The 21401-nt window shown below is 39.6% G+C and overlaps 1 protein-coding gene and 1 pseudogene across 1 annotated transcript in view; one reads left to right on the top strand and one right to left on the bottom strand.

The window, feature by feature from the left end:
- Window positions 1–850: 850 nt before the first annotated feature.
- LOC109561318 (FUN14 domain-containing protein 1-like) lies at window positions 851–1318 on the top strand (annotated as a pseudogene).
- Window positions 1319–10834: 9516 nt separating this feature from the next.
- The window catches only part of LNPEP (leucyl and cystinyl aminopeptidase), a 102569-nt gene continuing 92002 nt past the window's right edge, over window positions 10835–21401 (bottom strand). The window contains exons 16-18 of the mRNA XM_019965457.2: window positions 20907–21047; window positions 19945–20026; window positions 10835–19349 (exon numbers count right to left, since the gene is read on the bottom strand). Coding sequence (XP_019821016.2) covers window positions 19218–19349; window positions 19945–20026; window positions 20907–21047 — 355 coding nt within the window. The 3' untranslated portion in view covers window positions 10835–19217. The remainder of the gene's footprint in view (window positions 19350–19944; window positions 20027–20906; window positions 21048–21401) is intronic.

Below are 21401 nucleotides of genomic sequence, written 5' to 3'. Positions count from 1 at the left end.
GTGGAGAACAAGAGTGAAGTTTGTTATAAATGTAAGAAGTCCTGATTATAATTCTGCTCAGCCAGCAACCAAGAGCACAGGGAGCCCCAAAGTATGCCTATGTCAACTGGACTCTGGTTGTATGCTTGGATCTCCATCCATGGAGGAAAATAATAAAGGTGAAGAATAAAACATCAAGCCTTAGAAGCATATAACCAATTGTTGGACTTAGAGGGTGGGCTGTAATAATAATTTAAAGAATGTTTTTCTCTGGTAATTGACACCCCTGTATACTGTGTGAATCAAATGTTGATTGCACACACAAGTTTCAGTACAGGTTGGATGCTTTTGTGTTTTATTGTGGGGGTGGGTTGTGATAAGAATTCAAGAAGTAAAGCATAAAAGAAGATATGCCTAATGAAACTCTTCTGTGCCATTCATTCTAAAAGTTCTGAAATATTGAAAATGCGGACCAAAAAGCATTGCCTGCCATTTCAGTAAACAACAAATAATGTCCACCATCAAGCCATTAGCCACTGCAGCTGCCCCTGATGGTACACCCTGAGGGGAATTCAGAATGGAGAAAAACAGGATACTGGCCCTGGGTGTTTAAGATGCCTATCAAAGAAATAATGTCGGTTGGTCTATAATCTTACATCTTCCCATTCATAGAAAAGCACTAAAATCGTTAACTTGAAGATGTCTTTTGTATCTATGTGTATGATCAGTAGTAGTCTTTTGATGTTTGACTACAAATTTTTTTCAGCAAAAACTCGTACCATAGACTTCCACCTGGGCCTAGAGTGGTTTTTAAAGCAGTGGGGAGCGGCGGGAGGGTTGGGACCACCTCGGTACAGCCAGCGGCAATATCATGGCGACCCGGCACCTCCCTCCCCAAGAATATGAAAGTGATGGTGACTCTTACAAAGTGTTGGATTTAACTGAGTGTGCCAGAAGACAACACTAGTGGAATCGAGTGTTTGCCCACAGCTCCGGACCTATCGTAGAAAAATACTCAGTAGCCACCCAGATTGCAGTGGGTGGAGTGAGTGGCTGGTGTGCGGGATTTTTGTTCCAGAAAGTTCGAAAACTTGCAGCCACTGCGGTAGGTGGTGGCTTTCTTCTCCTTCAGATGGCCGGTGATGGTGGCTATGTGCAGATCAACTGGAAGAGACGTGAAAAAGATGTAAACAAAGCAAAAGGACGGATGAAGAAACGAGCAAATAAGGCAGCACCCGAAGTCAGTAATGTAATAGAAGCAGCAACAGAATTTGTCAGACAGAACATTGTTATAGCCAGTGGACTCGTGGGAGGCTTTTTGCCAGGCCTTGCATCTTAAGAAGATGAATGTTCTATCACAGTGGAGTCACCTCTGAGAAGAAACTTGGTGGTGACAAAATGGTCTCGACCTTACACACCGACAGACTCTCCAGGGTGGATGCCAAGAAACAGCTAGCTGGACAGCGCCAAGCTCACTGCTTAGCATTCTGTCATCTGAAATGTGGCAGACGAGTATCTGCTGTAAAATAACCTGTACAGTATATATATAATAGTATCCCTAAGCAAAACATGGCTTTCATTATTTTTAAAAATTTGTGTCCATTTAAAATTTGCCTATAAAACGCTAGTACCAGAGGTAGATATGGAGAGATTAAAAAAAAATCTGTTGCATATATTCCCCAGTAGAATATTGTCTTAATTTTACTTAAAAAGAAGAAAGAAACAAAACTCCTATATATCCTGTCTCCTCTTTCCCTCTTAGGAATAGTCCCTCAGAGCTTCCTGAGGGGATGCCTTCCCAGGCTCCAGTCCTCAGTACAAAATATAGTTCTACATTTTTAGGGTGTGTGTGTGTGTGTTTTCCAGTTGACAGTTTCAGCAACCAACAAAGAGATCCAGGACAGACTTCTCTCTCTCTCTTGAACTCTACAAAGAACGGGAGCTTTGGTATCAGCAGAAGCCCCCTTATCCTGTTTGCCCTTCCTCAAAAAGTCCAGATGAGTTTAGATGAGTCTCTCTTAGGTCTCAGATACCTGGTTATTAGCTGATGAGATTTTGTTGTTGTTGTTCAGTCACTAAGTTATGTCCGACTCTTTGTGACTTCAGGGACTGGAGCACTCCAGGGCCTCCTGTCCTCCACTATCTCCCAGAGTTTGCTTAGATTCATGACTTTTTTTTTTATTCATGACCATTGAGGTGGCAATGCTATCTAACCATCTCATCCTCTGCTGCCCCGTCTCCTTCTACCCTCAATCTTTCCCAGCATCAGGGTCTTTTCCAGAGTCAGCTCTTGACATCAGATGGCCTAAGTGTGGGAGCTTCAGCATCAGTCCTCCCACTGAATAGTCAGGGTTGATTTCCTTTAGGATTGACTGGTTTGATCTCCTTGCAGTCTCAGGGACTCTGATGTGTCTTCTCTAGCACCACAATTTGAAAGCATCAGTTCTTCAGCACTCAGCCTTCTTTGGACTTCCTTTGTGGCTCAGACAGTGAAGAATCTGCCTACAATGCAGGAGAAAGTGAAAGTGAAGTCGCTCAGTCGTGTCCAACTCTTTGCAACCCCATGGACTGTAGCCTATCAGGCTCCTCCGTCCATGGGATTTTCCAGGCAAGAGTGCTGGAGTGGATTGCCATTTCCTTCTCCAGGGGATCTTCCCAACCCAGGAATCGAACCCGGGTCTCCCGCATTGCAGGCAGACACTTTACCCTCTGAGCCACCAATGCAGGAGACCCGTATTCAATCCCTGGGTCAGGAAAATCCCCTGGAGAAGGGCATGGCAATGCACTCCAGTATTCTAGCCTGGAGAACTCCATGGACAGAGGAGTCTGGCAGGTTACAGTCTATGGGGTCACAAAGAGTTGGACATGACTGACCAACTAACATACAAACACACAGCTTTCTTTATGGTCCAACTCTCACATCTATACATGACTACTGGAAAAATCATAGCTTTGACTATATGGACCTTTGTTGGCAAAGTGATGTCTCTGCTCTTTAATACATTGTCTAGGTTGGTCATGGCTTTCCTTCCAAGGAGCAAGATACTAAGTTTTATTTGGTGGTGGTTCACCTCCTCCCTGAAGAAGCAGGTTTTCTTAGAACCTTACTTGCAAGAAGAGATACCTGGCTTAACCTCTGTTGAAAGACACTAGGAAGATTTAATATGTACATACAGAACTTAAACTTCCAGTACATAACAGGAAATTAAAGGAAATCTTGCCCTTAAGATGGCCAAACTGAGATTCTTTAGAGGTTACAGAATTAATTTTTGTGTGTGTGCGCAGCTAGAGAGAATCCGGCTGGATAAAACATCTTTTCACAGTTCTGTCCTTAAAGTAACAAAAGCCTTTCTAGGAAGGACTTGCTTTTTTCTCCCTGTGTGTTTGAGATGTAAACATTCCACCTGAACTTAGGCGTCCCTCCTCACAATCCCCCTTCCCACCTGCTCTGGTTTGAGACCTGAGTCTCTTATCCAAAAGGCACACATTTGGTGTACATTTGGCAGCCAGTTGAATAGACTGGAATTCCGAGCTGGCCTTTTGTCCAGCTGTGCCAGCTCTCAAGGACGTTCGTCATAAGGGCCCCACCCCTTGGTCATCTTCCACTTCCTCCTGCCTGCCTATACAGTGATGGCCCCTCGCTTTCTTAGACTTTGGGGAAGTAACCTTTGTAGATGTTGTGAAGGCTACATGCTTAGCACTCCCTTGTGGGAACATGTCTTGCATCTTATTTGTGTGAGTTGCTATGAAGATACTACTTCTCAGTGGCCAGGTGATGGACCCTTTAAATTGGAGAAGGTTTTACATTGGTAAATATTTAAAGAACTCTCAGCTGTTTTATTGGTACCTTTGCGGGGTGGTAGCGGGGAGATGTGGAAATTAGAAGATTTTATATATATATGTGTGTTTGTGTGTGAGTGCTCAGTCATGTCCAAATCTTTGTGACCCCATGGACTGCAGCCCACAAGGCTCTTCTGTCCATGGGACTTCCCAGAAAGCCAGCAAGAACACTGGAGACACGCGCACACACACACACGCGCGCGTATATAACCTAGAAACTCCCTTAGTTTAAAATAAGCAAAGTTCGGGAAACGTTTTTTGTGGTCTAGACTTCCTCTTAGTGAGTCTTACAGTTGCTAATAAAACATGAGATTGTTAATTAGATTAACAGGGAAGTAAGAAGCTGATGGACAGTCTAAAGACTTCTTGCCAACAAGGCGAACATTTTAAAGGGACTTGTTCCAAAAGGATAAAAAAAAAAAAATCTTCAGGTAGTTCTCAAGAAATGGGGTAGATAAAACAGGTATTAATAGGATTAAAACAAAGGTTTGATACAATACTACCTAGTGTTGGGGACCAATTAGGGGTCCTTTTGTTCCATTTAACCTTGAAGGGCCCCAACCAAGTCTGCTGTATTTACCTTAGTTTAAACAATACATATATAATTAGCAGACTGGAAAAAATTACACTGAGATACCTGACCAGCAATCGCTTGTGGCAACGTTAGGCCAACTAATCAAGTTAAAAGATTACAAAGGCCTGAGTTCCCTGGTTCAGCTCCTCACTGGGAACCTCAAAGCCTTTTTACAAAAAAAGTAGATAAAATGGCTGGAGGATAAAAAGGAAAGCTTCTGGGACTCCTAGTAAGACCAAGGCTTGTTGATGATGGGGTTCTCTTGAAAACTGAAGTTAAAGGTATAAAACTGAGATGAAAGTTTCCAAAACTGGTGTATTTCCATGGGCTTTGTATGACATGGTTACATCGCCTGTACCTAATTAGATCGTGTGATAGACATTGATTCTCACTGGGGAATGTGTCCCATGCCTACTTTAAGATGGGGCATATACATCTACCCCTAAGGTGATATCAATTAAACATACTAAAGGAAACTGGTAGTGTTGTTACCTAAGCCCACAAAATATTAGAAACTGGGAGCTAATATTCTGGGGTTCATAAAAACAGTAATAGAGGGTTTTTTTTGCTCTGAGTTTGACGTGTACCCTCAGAAAGAGGGTCTTTGTTGAATACCTTGTGCAAACTTTTGAAGCCCTGAAGAACTGAACCCTAAAATTCTAGAATATGGAATTCCTGATTTTCAGTGTAGTTGGAAATCTTCTTATTCATTAAAAAAAAAAAAAAAGAAAGAAAAAAACTAAAGAAAATGTAGCTGGGCAAATCGATCTTTTTATACCATTTAGGTGGCAGATCGGTTCTTAGGAGAGTTAAAAGCAACTATCTAGCAGATTTCAACAAATCAAAAATTTGAAGTACAGTCCACAGAGACTTGAGACTGAGCCTGATTACCTCAATCAGATGGAATCTGAAACCAAAGGGGAAAAGGGGGGAGGGGGAGGAAGCCTTTTTAAACTCAAACCTCTGAAAAAATCTCCTTCACCAAAAGCAAATTCACAGCTTCATTAAGGATTTGTCATAGACAAATACAAATCTTAAGTCTTTTCTACAAATAGTAAAGCCTTAATCATCTGAGTAAATAAACTTATTTCACTGTTATAAACTAGTAAGTTTATATTGTAATGCCTGACTCATAACTAAGGTTTTCAAGCCTCAGATCTCTAGTTTTGTCTGTTTATGTCTGTGCAAATTATACATATGTCTCTATCTCCAGACAGTATTCCCAAAATTTATAAAAGAGCTCTAATTTACTTAAAAGTAAGTGCTTGCAAATTAAATATTTCTAAGTATGAAGGAAACTGGCCAGGTAGAATTTTAGGTTCATGTAATCCAGTACATACTAATATCTGGTATTAAAGCTAGCTTAAGCTTGTTGGCTTAACCAATAGACCTATCTTGTTTTTATTGTACCTAGGTGTTTTGAAGGTCAGTAAGTTAATTTTGTCTGTTGCAAAGTTCGTCAGTAAGCAGAATTAACCTGGTGTATTGTTTTTGCAAGTTATAAAATATAAATAAGAGTTTTCTGGTGAACTCTTTAGGAATAATGTTTTGGATCTACCTAAAATAGTTTCTCCAGATTTTTGGTAACTTGAAACTTTAGAACTTTGCTAAGGTAAATGATGGAATTCACTGAATATCCAGATTATTTCAAGTAAGATAAAATCCTGGAACATTAATTGCTGAAAACTAAAGATGTTTGGTTATTAGACACATCTTGTAGCACATTGAGGAGAGATACTCTATGAGAAAGCGCATGCTTCTAGAGGTTATAGAAAATGTTCATAAGCTTATCCATCAAGAAACACTGGTGTGTTCATAATTGCTTGCTTCTTAGTTTTTGCTAGAAATCAAGGTTTTTAAGGATTGGGAATTACCTACTGGAAATAAAGGAAATATTTTGGTATGCAAGGAAAGCAGGATGTGTGTTTTTAGCAAAAGAATGTATGAAGAATGGAAATGTATTGTGTTAAGGGAAAAGAGATTTTTGCCCTAAAGCTGATTAATTCTAAATGCAAAAGAAAAATGAAGAATAAACTAAATAGGTACAGAAAATTGTGCAAAGTTTGTGGAAAGGGAGGACTGAGAACAGTTTTGGATATGATTAGACTGAGATTGGATTACATTTAATTAGGTAAGTGAACTTTGTAATTCAAGGTAGATTGGTGCAGGGCTGGAGTTTCCTCTTCTGTTCAGAGGGGAAAAGCTTTCTGGAAATTTTGGGCTACTTTGGATACTCGATTATGAGTTTATTTGTCTTCTAAATGATCTGTATTTACCTTAAAAATCTTTTGTCTCTTCAGTTGGATAAGTATTGTTTCAGTGACCTATGATTTTATTTGATAGTGTTTTAATGGTCTGATAGTGTTTTAAAACTTTGATGTCTCTTATAAACTTGCCTAAGTGAAATTCTAACCAAAATTCTTCTGACCTTAGCTAACTTTGGGATGCTTCAAAGGGCCCCTGAAATATTCCAAAGACAGATACTAAACTAAATGAATTTATTGAGTATATTACATGGGAAATACTGTCAAGTAAGTGATGGTAAAATTTTCTTACATGGGTAGATATCATTAATATAGATGTTCCAAAATCTAAATCCTGGTATGTCCTGGTATGTTATCAGGTCATAATTCTAGTTATCTTAAAATGCTGTATGTCATAGAAATAACCAAGTTTCTTATCAATTGCATTATAATCAGATTTTTAATTTAACCATGCCATTTTAAGTCTTTAGTTTTCATTCCAATCCCAAAGAAAGGCAATGCCAAAGAATGTCAAACTACCGCACAATTGCACTCATCTCACACACTAGTAAAGTAATGCTCAAAATTCTCCAAGCCAGGCTTCAGCAATATGCGAACTGTGAACTTCCTGATGTTCAAGCTGGTTTTAGAAAAGGCAGAGGAACCAGAGATCAAATTGCCAACATCCACTGGATCATGGAAAAAGCAAGAGAGTTCCAGAAAAACATCTATTTCTGCTTTATTGACTATGCCAAAGCCTTTGACTGTGTGGATCACAATCAACTGTGGAAAATTCTGAAAGAGATGGGAATACCAGACCACCTGATCTGCCTCTTGAGAAATTTGTATGCAGGTCAGGAAGCAACAGTTAGCAAGAACAGGAAGCAAGAACAACAGACTGGTTCCAAATAGGAAAAGGAATTTGTCAAGGCTGTATATTGTCACCCTGTTTATTTAACTTCTATGCAGAGTACCTCATGAGAAACGCTGGACTGGAAGAAACACAAGCTGGAATCAAGATTGCCAGGAGAAATATCAATAACCTCAGATATGCAGATGACACCACCCTTATGGCAGAAAGTGAAGAGGAACTCAAAAGCCTCTTGATGAAAGTGAAAGTGGAGAGTGAAAAAGTTGGCTTAAAGCTCAACATTCAGAAGACGAAGATCGTGGCATCCGGTCCCATCACTTCATGGGAAATAGATGGGGAAACAGTGGAAACAGTGTCAGACTTTATTTTTCTGGGCTCCAAAATCACTACAGATGGTGACTGCAGCCATGAAATTAAAAGACGCTTACTCCTTGGAAGGAAAGTTATGACCAAGCTAGATAGCATATTCAAAAGCAGAGACAGTACTTTGCCAACAAAGGTTCGTCTAGTCAAGGCTATGGTTTTTCCTGTGGTCATGTATGGATGTGAGAGTTGGACTGTGAAGAAAGCTGAGCGCTGAAGAATTGATGCTTTTGAACTGTGGTGTTGGAGAAGACTCTTGAGAGTCCCTTGGACTGCAAGGAGATCCAACCAGTCCATTCTGAAGGAGATGAGCCCTGGGATTTCTTTGGAAGGAATGATGCTAAAGCTGAAACTCCAGTACTTTGGCCACCTCATGTGAAGAGTTGACCCATTGGAAAAGACTCTGATGCTGGGAGGGATTGGAGGCAGGAGGAGAAGGGGATGACAGAGGATGAGATGGCTGGATGGCATCACTGACTTGATGGACGTTGAGTCTCAGTGAACTCTGGGAATTGGTGATGGACAGGGTGGCCTGGCGTGCTGTGATTCATGGGGTCGCAAAGAGTCGGACACAACTGAGCGACTGATCTGATCTGATCTGATTAATAGACGATCATTATTTTACTCAGATGTTTTTATAAAGATCCTCAAGATGATTCATAAAAAGGACTTTTGGATAAACAAGTTTCTAATGACTTTTAGATCGTACTGCTAAAATGGGTAAGAAATTATAGAACTCTAATGGAAAACCTGACTTCATCCAGATCAACAGGAGTTATGAGCAATAAATCATTTATAATTTTATAACTTTTTTCTAAACACTGCCTTTTAATCTTTTTCAGAAAGCCTTTATGTTTTGACCTGCAACAAGTTGGTAATTGTTATCTTCATTTACAAAAGGTATGATTTATCTCTACTTGATCCCTTTAGAATTTTTCTTCTCCAGCTGCCTCCCCTGTAGACTTGATGACTTATTGTGATCGGATTACATCCAGTTACACCAATTATTGTTTTACTCTGTCCTCTTATTTCTCCAGCTATTTATGCCTGTCTCTACCTGCTATGGGAGAAGGCAATGGCACCCCACTCCAGCACTCTTGCCTGGAAAATCCCATGGATGGAGGAGCCTGGTAGGCTGCAGTCCATGGGGTCGCACAGAGTTGGACACGACTGAAGCGACTTAGCAGCATCAGCAGCTACCTGCTATACTATGATTTTATTAATGATACTACCTGTATGCTTCCCTGGTGGCTCAGATGATAAAGAATCCACCTGCAATGCAGGAGACCTGGGTTCGATCCCTGGGTTGGGAAGATAGTTTTCTATTGCATTTTGCAATGGTAGCCCGTCCTCTGACAAAACTAATGGCTGAACGTTGAGGCAGTTGATCAAATGTAACTCTACCCAGAATAACTGTAATAGTGCAACTGTAGAAATGGAGAGAAGCAACAAGGGAAATTTTTCCTGGGTCGTAATTCCTAGTGCTGTGGGAAAATTGGTCATGAAATGTCTCCCCAACCTTCATCTAATTTATGACCACAAGGAGGTGCTATGGACAAAAAAGTTGCCCGTCATTTCAATGATCAATGAATTAGCCCCACCATCAAGCCGTCAGCCACTGCACCTGCCCCCAACAGTGTACCCTGAGGGTAATTTAGAAATGAGAAAAACAGGATCCTTGCCCTGGATAAAATACATATCAAAGGAATTTCAATGAGCCCAGACTCTTTCCATATATAGAAAGGCACTAAAAGCTCTTAACTTGATGTCTTTTGTGTGTGTGATTCACAGTAACTGATATTCAACCACATATTTTCAGCAAAAATGCAAAAACTCCAATATATCTTGGCCCCTGCCTTACCTTTTTGGAACAGTTTGTCAGAACTGAGAGGCTGCCTTCCTGGACTGTAGTCCTCAAATAAAACATAATTCTCAACTTATAGATGATGCATTTATGTCAGTTAACATCTATAAATTCCACTGGAATAAAAACATTGTTTCTATAAGGTTAGCCAAAAAGTCTGTTCAAGTCTTTCAAACCTGAATGAACTTTTTGGCCAACCCAATATATCTATAATGGGTTTTATTTCCATTTTTACTGTGCATGTCTGTGAACAAAGTATCAGAAATTGAACTAGTAGCTTCTGAGCAAAAATCTTTTAATTTCTAAGAGCATTCCCCCAATAATTATTAATGGTAATACCTTTTTTTTTTTCTTTAGAAGGCAGCACCCTGTGACGTGTGGGATCTTAGTTCCCTAACCAGGGATTGAACCCGTGGCTCTGTATTGGAGGTGCAGTCTGAAGTGCTGGGCCAGCAGGTAAGCTCTGGTGATATTTTAAAAGTGTATTGCTTCAATGTGTGTTTTTGTATGCCCAGAAATAGTGTCTCAGTTCTTTTACCCCAAACTCTATTTGCCTTAAAATGCCTAACTTTAAGTGCTAACAATTTATATAGAAGAATACTGGTTCTAATTGCAACACCTAAGAGCCTAAGCTATTCTCAGTTCTCTCCCAAGAATATTGATGGGAATTAAAACAAGGAACTTCTTACTGTAGATCTGACCAAATGGCTACTCAAGTGACCCGTGTATTTATGAGAATCATTTCATTCTAAAATACTTCCCCTGCACGGAGTGCATCCACGGATGACTTTAACCCCACTCCACCCCAGTGAGTGCTTAGCAGTGTCTGGAGACATTTTTGGTTGTCTCACTGCGGGTAGTGGAGTTGCTATTTGCATTAGAGACCAGGGATGGTGGTAATCATCATACAATACCCAGGACAGTCCAACATAGCACTAATGAGCCTGTGAACCCTTGAGTTACACGAAGTAAAGATACTGGAGCACTGGTGAGACAGGAAACGCTGCAAAAGACAATGAATACGGTTCCTGTTCTGGTACAGCTGAGATCATAAACCACTTTATACGTACTTTTTAAAAGTGAAAATGGTCTACACAATATTTATATTTAAATACTTTTATTTTTATTTCACAAAAAAAGCAACAGTGTTTGCAGGTACACATGCCTTTCAGTCAGTGCTGGTCATATGCAAAACAAGGTATCAGAAGTATAAAGAAAAATAAGCCTTTTCCCTTTACAAGTGACAAAACACAATTTGCATATATAATATTATATATATATATACTATTTTCAAAATCTTTCACAAAAGACAAGATTATGATACAAATTTAGAATTCTACCCACAAGCTCAGATTCAAGAAATTGGAGATCTCTGTAAGTATTTAAATACAAAAATGTGATACCTTCACAAGTTTTGAAGTAACTACTTTTCAAAGTGTTTGAGAGACTATTCTTCACAGCAACATGGAACACTTGGCTTTAATCAAGAAAGCTGTAAGATTCAGTTTTGTCTCAATGTGAGTTTGTTGATTAATGCAAATGTTCCAATTATGCTGTAATTGTCACTTTATACACATGAATATGTTACTGTACTGATGTTTTCTACACTTCAAGTTCTGGAGCATTTCATTCAGCTAAGCCCTGACCTTTACTTCCTTTGAAGTATTTCAAATTAAGAACTGTTGAGAAATACCACTAAATATGACCATGACTAACTCCAAAAAGATGCTCCCTTTTATTTATGGTCAAAGTTAAATGTGGCATGAATAAACTTTTATTTTCCGTACAGCAGCAGGTATAAGTAACAGCAAAGTATAAGCAAAGTTTTCATCACTAGAACCTGAGAGTCTGATATGGTGAATAATGTCTCTTTGCAAATTTTCTAGGAGTCCTACCGTTCAATGTTTCTATAACAGTATGGCAAATAACAGTATGGCAAATCTTCAGCATTATATTGGTTATAAATTTCAGAACAAAAAAAAAACAGTGCTCAGAAGCTCAGAAGGGAGGGAAGAGAGGGATGGATGGATTTTCCACATGCATTTTCTTTGCGACAGATAAATATGGAGTCGTGACATTTACCATGTGGTGGATGAACAGTCAATGTAAAATATCACTGAAGAATGCTGAAAGTTAACACACAGGTCTGGATGTGTGAAATGCATGCAAAGACAGAGAGCCAAAGAGGCAACATGGGCTCACATTTCCAAGGACACTTGAAGATAACAGCTAACAGCGCAAGCGCTGAAGACAACAAGGAGAAATGAACAGGAATGGTTCAGCTAGTGGAGAAGCGAGAGCGGACGGAGGCAGCCACGCAGAAGAGCTCTGGGGAGGGAAGGGCCAGCACGCCCGCCATGTGCAAGGTGGTGGGAGTCAAAGAGCTTGCCACCCCAATTCTTCTTGGATTAGTTTTGGGGCCCACGTTGTCATTTACTAGAATGATGGCAATAACTCAAAAGATTCACTCCAAAACCCAAAATGATTTCTACCGAGTACAGAAGAATATGTAACTGAAGGAACTGTAGCCAACTGAGTCAGAATCCAGGGCCTCAGAAAGGAGCTACTCTCAGAGGTCTTCAAATGAGTTTGAATGAGTGCCGCTGGGAGATGAACAGCAAAAAAATTTAACCACACCTGAAGTATTGTCTTTTTGACTCTCTGGAATTGCCAAAGAACAGGTCCCTCCCTTCCTACCATTTCATTCAGTGTGAGTCAACCTGAGACCTACTAGATGTGATTAGCTCTCACAACTCAACCGTATCCAAGTGTCTTCTCCCATCTTACGGGCTACCTGCCTGGTGCCATTGGTTACCCCACCTCAGTGCTACACCTTTAGCTCAGATGGCAAGGATCTGGTGGGACATTTTTGTTAGATACTCTCAGAGCCCTGCAAGGGACTATTAAAGGAAAGATCCACTCAGAGCCCTGCAAGGGACTATTAAAGGAAAATAATGGGGGAAGAAAAGAAGCAAATCATGTATGTGCATGTATACACTTACATCTTTAAAGGCATATATCTGAGAGAATAAAAACAGCCACAAAATAGTGACTATACTGGCTCCAGCTGAAGGAGCAAATATGTGGGAAAGGAAGAAAGTACGCTGCTCATCCAGGGGAGTCAATTTTCATCAGTTCCCTACATAGCCATGTGAAGGACTAAACACAGAATAAAGCGACAAATGAAAACACTCATGAAGAATATTCCCCCGCCAAAAATATAAATCTCTATAAAACAAGCAAACAACATACAACCCTTCTACTTGCTGTTACCACACAGGCAACAAGGGGAAGGGGAGAAGGGGAGGCTGTCATACACTTCTCCTCAGTTTGCATTTGGTAACTTGACATCCACCCAAAGGACTAGGTATAAAATCAGTAACATGGAAACATGTATATACACTTTTAAAAAGGGCATACCCCATCCCTTCCCACTAACTACTACCCACCCAATAATTTTTCCCTCCAAAAAAAAAAAAAAGATCCTAAATTGTTGAACTATTGCCCATGTAGGCAGTAAGGGAAGGGAGCAGAGGAGATTTATCATACATCTGGACCTCCATGTTTCATTATGTACCTACAGATCCCAGCAAAGGACTGGGCACTAAATGAAATAACACACAAAATGTAGCAAACCTTTATACATTAAAAAAGTATATATATGTGTACACACACACACACACACACACACACACCTCTCCCATCCTTATCTCTCCAAAAGCAGAAGCCAAACATCTATTCTTCTGCCACTGCCCAGTGAGGGAAAGGGAGCAGGGAGATCTTTTATAGAATCAATCTCAACTTTCATAAAGTTCCAAAAGAGTCATGCAAAAGACTGGATTCAAGATGAAATGAACACCAAAAGAGGCAGAAACATTTGTATACATTTAAAAATTTATATATCTTGCCTAACAAGCTCATCCCCCATTAAAAACCTCAAAAACAAACAACAGAAAACCAAATCTTCAAGTACTCCTATACTACCGGTATACACAGGCTACAGGAGAAGGGCGGGGAAGATTTATTACACCCCGATCTGGACCTCTGCATTATATTTGATATTTAGGAGTCAAAAAAGACACTAGGCTTGAAATGAAAGCACAAATAAATGCAGCAAACGTTTATACACACACAAAAGCAAACCCAGAAAACCTTCACTGCTCTGCGCCCCGCAAAAAATTCTTCAAAAAACTACACTACTAGTCATTGCCTAGACAGGCAATAAGGGAAGGGGAGAAGAGGAGATTTTTTTCATAGAATGAACCTTAATTTTCATCATGTACCTAAGAATCCATGCAAAAGTTTAGGTACAAAATGAAGTAACAGAAAAAAAAGGAACACAAACATTTATATACATTTTAAAAAGTACATATCCCTATGCTCCCAGGCAAGACAGTGATAGAGGTAAAAATAATCTAGACTGCTCTACAAATATTACCCACAGAGGCGACAAGGAAAGGGGAAGACAGAAGATTTTCCTACATCCATACTGCCACATCTCGTTAGGGACCTATACATCCAAGCAAGGGATAAGTACAAATGGAATAACATGATATTGAAACAAGCACTGCATATATACAGATTTCAAAAGAATATATTCCGCCTCAGTCCCTTCCCAGCCCCGCCCCCTGCAAAATTCTAAAAGCCCAAACTACTTTAAAATTATTGACTACATGGATACAAAGGGAAAGAAGACTGCTCTATATCCAGAACTCTGTGGTTCATTAGCAACCTACCAGTCCAAGTGAAGGAGAGTGAGTGAGTGAAAGGCACTCAGTTGTGTCCAACTCTTTGCGACCCCATGGACTGTAGCCTGCCAGGCTTCTCTGTCCATGGAATTCTCTAGGCCAGATTACTGGAGTTGGGAGCCATACCACACTCCAGGGGATCTTAACCCAGGAATCAAACCCAGGTCTCCTGCATTGCAGGCAGATTCTTTACCAGCTGAGCCATCAGGGAAGCCCCCAAGTGAAGGGCTGGGTACCAAATGAAATACTATAATAAGGAAGTAAAAAACATGAGTATATATTTTAAAAGCATTTACCCTAATACCCACAAAAGAGCCCCTGAAACTAATCAACTACTCTACTAGCCATTGCCCTCTCAGGCAACACGGGAAGGGGTCAAGAGGAGATTGTCATACATGTGGACCTCCACGTCTCATTAGGTACTTTCACATCCTATGAAAAGGACGTAGTACGAAATGATGAGTTATAATACAAAGTTATAGATTTATTTATATACATTAAGTACATACCCCACTGTCTCCCACCTCACAAAACAAAAGCTACTCTAGCTACTGCCCAAAAAGGCAGTAAGGAAAAGGGAAGAGGAGATCTGTCATACTCTGAATCTCCGTTTTCATTAAGTACATATGCATTCATGCAAAGGAACACACCTAAAATGAAATATTAAAAAGTAGCATAACATTTATATACACTTGAATAAAAGAATATACAACCCTCCCCCATCTCTGCCCTCAAGAACAGACTAGATCAAAACAACAGAAACTATAACTACTCACTTACGTCCATACAGGCAACAAGGAGAGGGGTAGGTAAGCATTCGTCATACTTTGGGACCTTCACAGTTCATTAGATCTCTACTTATCCGTGAGGAGGATGAAGGAAATACAAAATCAAACACCCACAAAATAGTGATTTAGATACATTTTAAAAAGTACATACTCTGCTCTTCTCCCACTATGGCCATCTCCTTCCAGAGAAGGAAACCAAGTAACTACTCTGTAGCTGTTGCCCAGGCAGGAAAAATTGAAAGGCTAGAAGAGATTTCACAGGACAATGTCTCTTTCATTTTTCATCAGGATAAACTATACTAAGATGAAAGAATATAAAAACATCAAAACACGTGCATACATTTAAAAAGTATATTCCCCTAAAGAACCCTCAAAGAAATCAATCAACTATTCTATGAGCTATTGCCCACGTAGGCAACAAGGGAAGGGGAGAAGAGGAGGTTTATCATACTTTCGGACTTCCACTTTTCATTTGGTACTTAGTTGCCAATGAAGAGAATGAAGCACAAAATAAAAGAAAGCAAAACCCAGCAAAAGTGAACACATAGGCTTTATAAAATACAAATGGGGATGTAAGGGAGGAAGAAAAGAGTTAATTCCAATTTTTTAAAAAAAGGCAAAGGGGAGAAGAACTACATCATACCTATGAAATTCAGGTCTTGTTTTGCAAACTCAGCCCAGAAATTGCTGTCTGCACATCTCCTGAGATGCATACACCTTCCCTGCACCCCCATGACATACATGAGGATTATGTAAATATTCAGCAACCTGACAACAGATTATCTTTCCATGTGTATTAGATTAAGATGCTCAAAAGCCAACTCAGGAACAGGCTATCTGTAATCCAACAAACTCAGCACTTAACTTTCATTTCTTCCTTTCCAGTGTTCAGAAAGGATTCTGTTCTGCACCCAGGAAGACTGATGTGGCTCAGTATCCTCTATATACCCAGAACTCTTCTGACAGCTCTGTTCCCACTGTGGCTAAAGTACATGTGAAAACATGAATGGTGAAGAACATCAGTGTAAAGAGGAACCTGTGACAGTAAGAACCTCTATATACCCAGAACTCTTCTGACAGCTCTGTTCCCACTGTGGCTAAAGTACATGTGAAAACATGAATGGTGAAGAACATTAGTGTAAAGAGGAACCTGTGACAGTAAGAAAGTTCGTGAACACCAAAACAGTGGCAAACAACATAATTCCACTTAAAGAGATTCATATCGAACAAGATGGAGCAAGGCACAAGCTTACGGTAGCTGCTGACACTACTTCCGTTTAATATATCTAATCAGTTGGTATTAACAAGCGATTAGATATCAACAAACTGAACTCCTTGGATTTCTAGTTTTGTAGCCTTTCAGACTTCCAAAGCCTAAGCTTTTCTTCTACAGTTCCAGATTTCCAATTTTGCCTTTCCTAATAATATGGTATGATGTGTCTTTTTATTAATTCAAGACGACTCTCTCTCTGCAATGAATATAACGCTTGTCAGACAGTACTGAATTGGTCATGGATCTGTGTGCTCATAGAACAAAGAATCGCTGTGCTTCTATCTGAGTTCTCAGAAATACAATGGTGAAATAAAATTCTGGGGGAAAAAACTTCAAACGCTTCAACAACACTTATTATACTACACGGTCTAACCATTATTTAACCTTATATTCCTGACTTAGAGTTGGTTTTTGGAAGCCCTATATAGATGGGATAGCATAACATTAAAAAAGTATGGAATTTCACAGGAAAATCTGAGGTGAGGCCTGTAAATGAAAAATACAATTGGTACGGATCTGGTATTATGGGAATGAATGGCTTTTGAGTACAAAGATAGAAATGGATTTTGACTTACCTCCTTTTTAGCCCATGTTTTGATAAAAGTTTAATTATAACAACCCCCACCCCGTTCCAGACACACACACTCACAGGAAAGAATGATATAATTCAAGACAAGATTTGCCATATGCGGAGCTAACAAATATTATAGAAACAATGTGAAGATGGGCAGACAAAACGAAGAATCTTAAATGATTTTGAGAAGTAGCAAAGTTTAAACTCTGTATCAAAGTGGACTTTAGTAATATGGTTTAAAAAAAAACAACCCAGCAACAAAAAATCCTCCAAAATTTTAGTATTTTTCCCCACTCTAAAAATATAAAAACTCACTTTCAAATATCGACTAAATTATCATTCATTTACTGAAGCACAAGAGTAATAAAGACCTACAATCACCCTAGTTTCAAAAAAACATCTTCAGATGATTCTGTGATTCTCAGATAATAGTATTTTCTACTCTAAATAGAGAGATAAGTGCTGTTTAGAAAACACTAAATTGGGAGAAAACACACTAGGGCTAAAGAAGGTTATCTTTAGTTTCTATTGCCAGTCTTTTCAATTTTGCTATATAAAAATATTTTCATAAAATAAAATATAATTTTATACATAATTCCATATATTCTCACTTGATACCTGCTGAATAAAAAAAAGGTGACCTTTCCCATTGTCTGATTCAGTGGAGTGTTTTAAGTGCTGAAAAATGGGTAAATACCCTTTTTATGTACGTAGGTGTTTTCAAGCAAAATAGAAAGTACAATAAATACTAGGAAGAAAGCTTTTATCCTAAGAATCAAAGAAACACAACAATCTAGGTATAAGTCTGCATAGCTCAAAAAATTCAAGTACAGTATTTCCCCTTTAGAAGGAGTACAATTGCCATATAGTTTTGGATTCTTTCTTTCCTTGGCCATTCCCTATAATCTGTTAGTTTGGCCATTACAAAAGAAAACTTTGATTTTTCAACTAAAGAAAAGTACTGTTTCTGACAGTAGAAAAAATTCAAAGCCCACCATATTAAAATAAACCTAAATCAAGTTATTCCTATCCACATTCTCTTTATTCCTTTAAGGTATTATGGTGAACTTCAAATAAAAATGTTCAATTTCTCAAAGGCCCTATTTTAAAATATACTTCTAATATGCAACTCTATCATATAAAATGAAAAACCACCCAATGGGTATGATTAAGAGAAAGTGTCTGATCTATCAGCCAAAAAGCAACTTAAACAGACTGTAAACTGTAAATCTTAGTAAGAAAGTCATGATAAGAGACACCAGTATTTAAAAAAATGCCATAAATGCAGAAATACTTATTTGTAACACAAGGGATATCTACGGCAGAGAGCGGTAAAGGTGTACAGAGATTTGGAGAATACTGGAATTCATAAGTAAAATAATTAGTGCTAACTCAGTTGGAAATATTTTCCTGAAAGATGAAAAAGAAGGTGTTAAATATTTGGAAAGTTTAATCTTTTGGCCTTGTTATTTAGCTTTACAACAAAAATTTAAAAATTCTGTAGCACCTCACTATTTTTCAGAAAAAAATATAATAGTTATAAACTTTTTCCAGAAAAAAAAGGATTATTCAAAACCCCCAATAAGTAGATCTGCACACCTGAGGTCAGTTCTCTACAGCTGCATGATTCGATGACTTCATTACTATACTTTTTGATGCTAACTTGGAACCACATTCAAATAACATCTATCAACAAGAAGCAACAAATGGCTAACCAACCAGCAGCCTGCAAAGATGGTGGCTCCCATGGTAGCTCTTTCCTTATTTCATGGTGTCAACATTTAGCCAGAAACTGAGAACAGCATTGCAAAACAGATTTTTTTTTCCCATTTGAATATCTTCAAAGTAGAAAAATTACCCACTGTTTTTGTAGACGGTTGGCATACAGGTGAATATAGTTTGGTAATAAATAACTACACACTGCCCAAAGACATTTCAGAAAAGACAGATGAAAAAATACAGACTGGCCCTGAGCAAACTAGAACTCCTAAGAGTGCACACAACTCAGCAGCGATCCTGGTTTCACCGTGGCTTTTGCAAAAGCAGCAGAGGCCCAGTTAACAAGCTCTCTGAACGGGTGATGAGGTACAGGTGTGCATGCTACAGCCAATATGTCAGGGTTTTCAGATTCTTCTCCACCCACTGCATGTTCAACTGAATGACTTCCAAAGCCTCCTGGACACAGCGAAGTCGAAAGGTGGCCTCTGACTGGTTTTCAAAGAATGCCTGGACCTGTAGTTGCACACAGAAGTATTTCAAAAGAAAAGAAAGGCATACCGCAGCTTTGAATATCCTTTTCAAATAAGCTTTAAGTTAGTGATGGTCATGCTGATGTAAAGCTGTTTTAAAAAGGAATTCCCCTTACTCCCACAAGGATGAAGTTTTCAAATTTCAAGTGGGAGGTGGGGTGGGGGTGGTGAGAGTTGGAGTGGGAAGGGTGGAAAGGCCGGAAAGGCCAAGTAACAGTAAATAAGGTAGAGTCTAAAGTTAGGCCTGGGGCCTAATTTTACCCTCTGAATGGAACTCTTCAAAAACAGTCTGATCGCCAATTAAAAATAAACTTGGCATATGTTGATCTTAATTCAAAAAATTATCTGTATCAGATGGGAGACAATGGAATACTGTTGAGAATGGAAGCAGAACTTTTCCTCCTTGCTGTATATCCACCCTTTAGAAACAATCCCAGTGCAGGATCATTAGCGTTGATGAAGGCAGACAGAGAGACGGGACAGGATTTTGCAGGAGAAACCACCATCTGACTAAAACTGAGCACCCTGAGGGCAAAGGGATGGCCGAATCTCCCGGAAAAGCATTTGATACAACCAACCTCAGATAAATGTGCCTTTGTTGCAAACAGGTGAGTTGATCCAGCAACGATACTTTGTATGGTATAGGACCCCAGGTGGAACCTGAAGAAACACAAAGGTAAAGGCAAAAGGCAAAAAAGAATGAGTCAGCTGCTGGTAGGCCAAGTTCCTGAGTGCAAAGGACGTGCTTATTGTAAACTCCACATGCCTGAGGCAGAGTGGAGTCCTGCTCCTGGGAACGGGGCGGGGGGGGGGGGGCTTGGTGCATCAGGAGTCACCCCACACACTCCTCTCCCAGTAGGCAGGAGATCCAGAGAAATTAACAGCCCGTGTTTGCCTCAAAAACAGCATCATACACCCAGAAGGTGTCATTACTGATTTAAAAGGAAAAAATGAGTGACTTGTGCTATTGAGCTGGGTCTGAGTTTGTAAACGATCCCTTGGTAATGAGGAGGTGTTTTCAACACATGAAACTAAACAGCTATTCTGAAATAGTTCGTGGCCAAGCCAAGTGAGTTGGCTTCCCTGATGGCTCAGACGGTAGAGCGTCTGCCTGCAGTGCAGGAGACCGGGGTTCGATCCCTGGGTCGGGAAGATCCCCTGGAGAAGGAAATGGCAACCCACTCCAGTACTCTTGCCTGGAAAATTCCATGGACTGAGGAGCCTGGTAGGCCCCAGCCCATGGGGTCGCAGAGAGTCCGACACAACTGAGCGACTTCACTCACTCAAGCTAAGTGAGCTGATGTCGAGCAAGGCTGGGCTTGATCAGTACTATTACTTAAACAAACACCACTGTTACATTGACTCGCATTAAGGAATGTTGTTGACAAATGTGACTATTTCTGTGTTTGTTGAACTTTCACTGAAGCATTTTTCCTCTCACAGCAAAGCGTGACTCTTCTGAACCAATACAACCCTGGGAACTGCTTTCAGATGCAAGGCTTGCGGATACTGAAAATTAGTAACTGTCTGAGAAACTTACTTCTGCACAAGCTTACTCCAGTTCTCTTTGACAAAATCCCAAGCCAGTAAGTGTCCGGGAAAATGCTGGGCCACCGTTCTAATGATAAACGACAGCTTCTGTGTTCGGATGAGATCTCCATCGAGGCTCTTTTTCATTAACCTGGAGAGCAGAGCAGATTGAGCTTCCAAAATAATTATTCATGATGAGGTGATGACTGAATTTAAATTAATACTGGTCTCCTAATTAAAGCTCTGTGGCAATTCAAGAGATACAAGTTTTGGTTCCGTCTAAGCTTCATTAACAGTGAAAACTAGTCATGTTTCTAAATGAAGGAAAAACCAATGAGATAAACACGTAAATACACTGTTACATAGTAATAAATTGTTCTTGACGTAAAAGGACATTTAGGGGAACAAAAGGACATTTAGGATATAATTTCCAGTAGAATTTACTATAATTCTGAAAACTGGTACTGTTTTTTCTGTTAAAAACTTTGAGTAGGGACGTATCTTA

The sequence above is a fragment of the Bos indicus genome, chromosome 7 (genome assembly GCF_029378745.1).
Source record: "Bos indicus isolate NIAB-ARS_2022 breed Sahiwal x Tharparkar chromosome 7, NIAB-ARS_B.indTharparkar_mat_pri_1.0, whole genome shotgun sequence".
NCBI lineage: Eukaryota > Metazoa > Chordata > Mammalia > Artiodactyla > Bovidae > Bos > Bos indicus.
The sequence above is the reverse complement of the archived record's forward strand: the minus strand, read 5'-3'. Positions and strand labels throughout refer to the sequence as shown.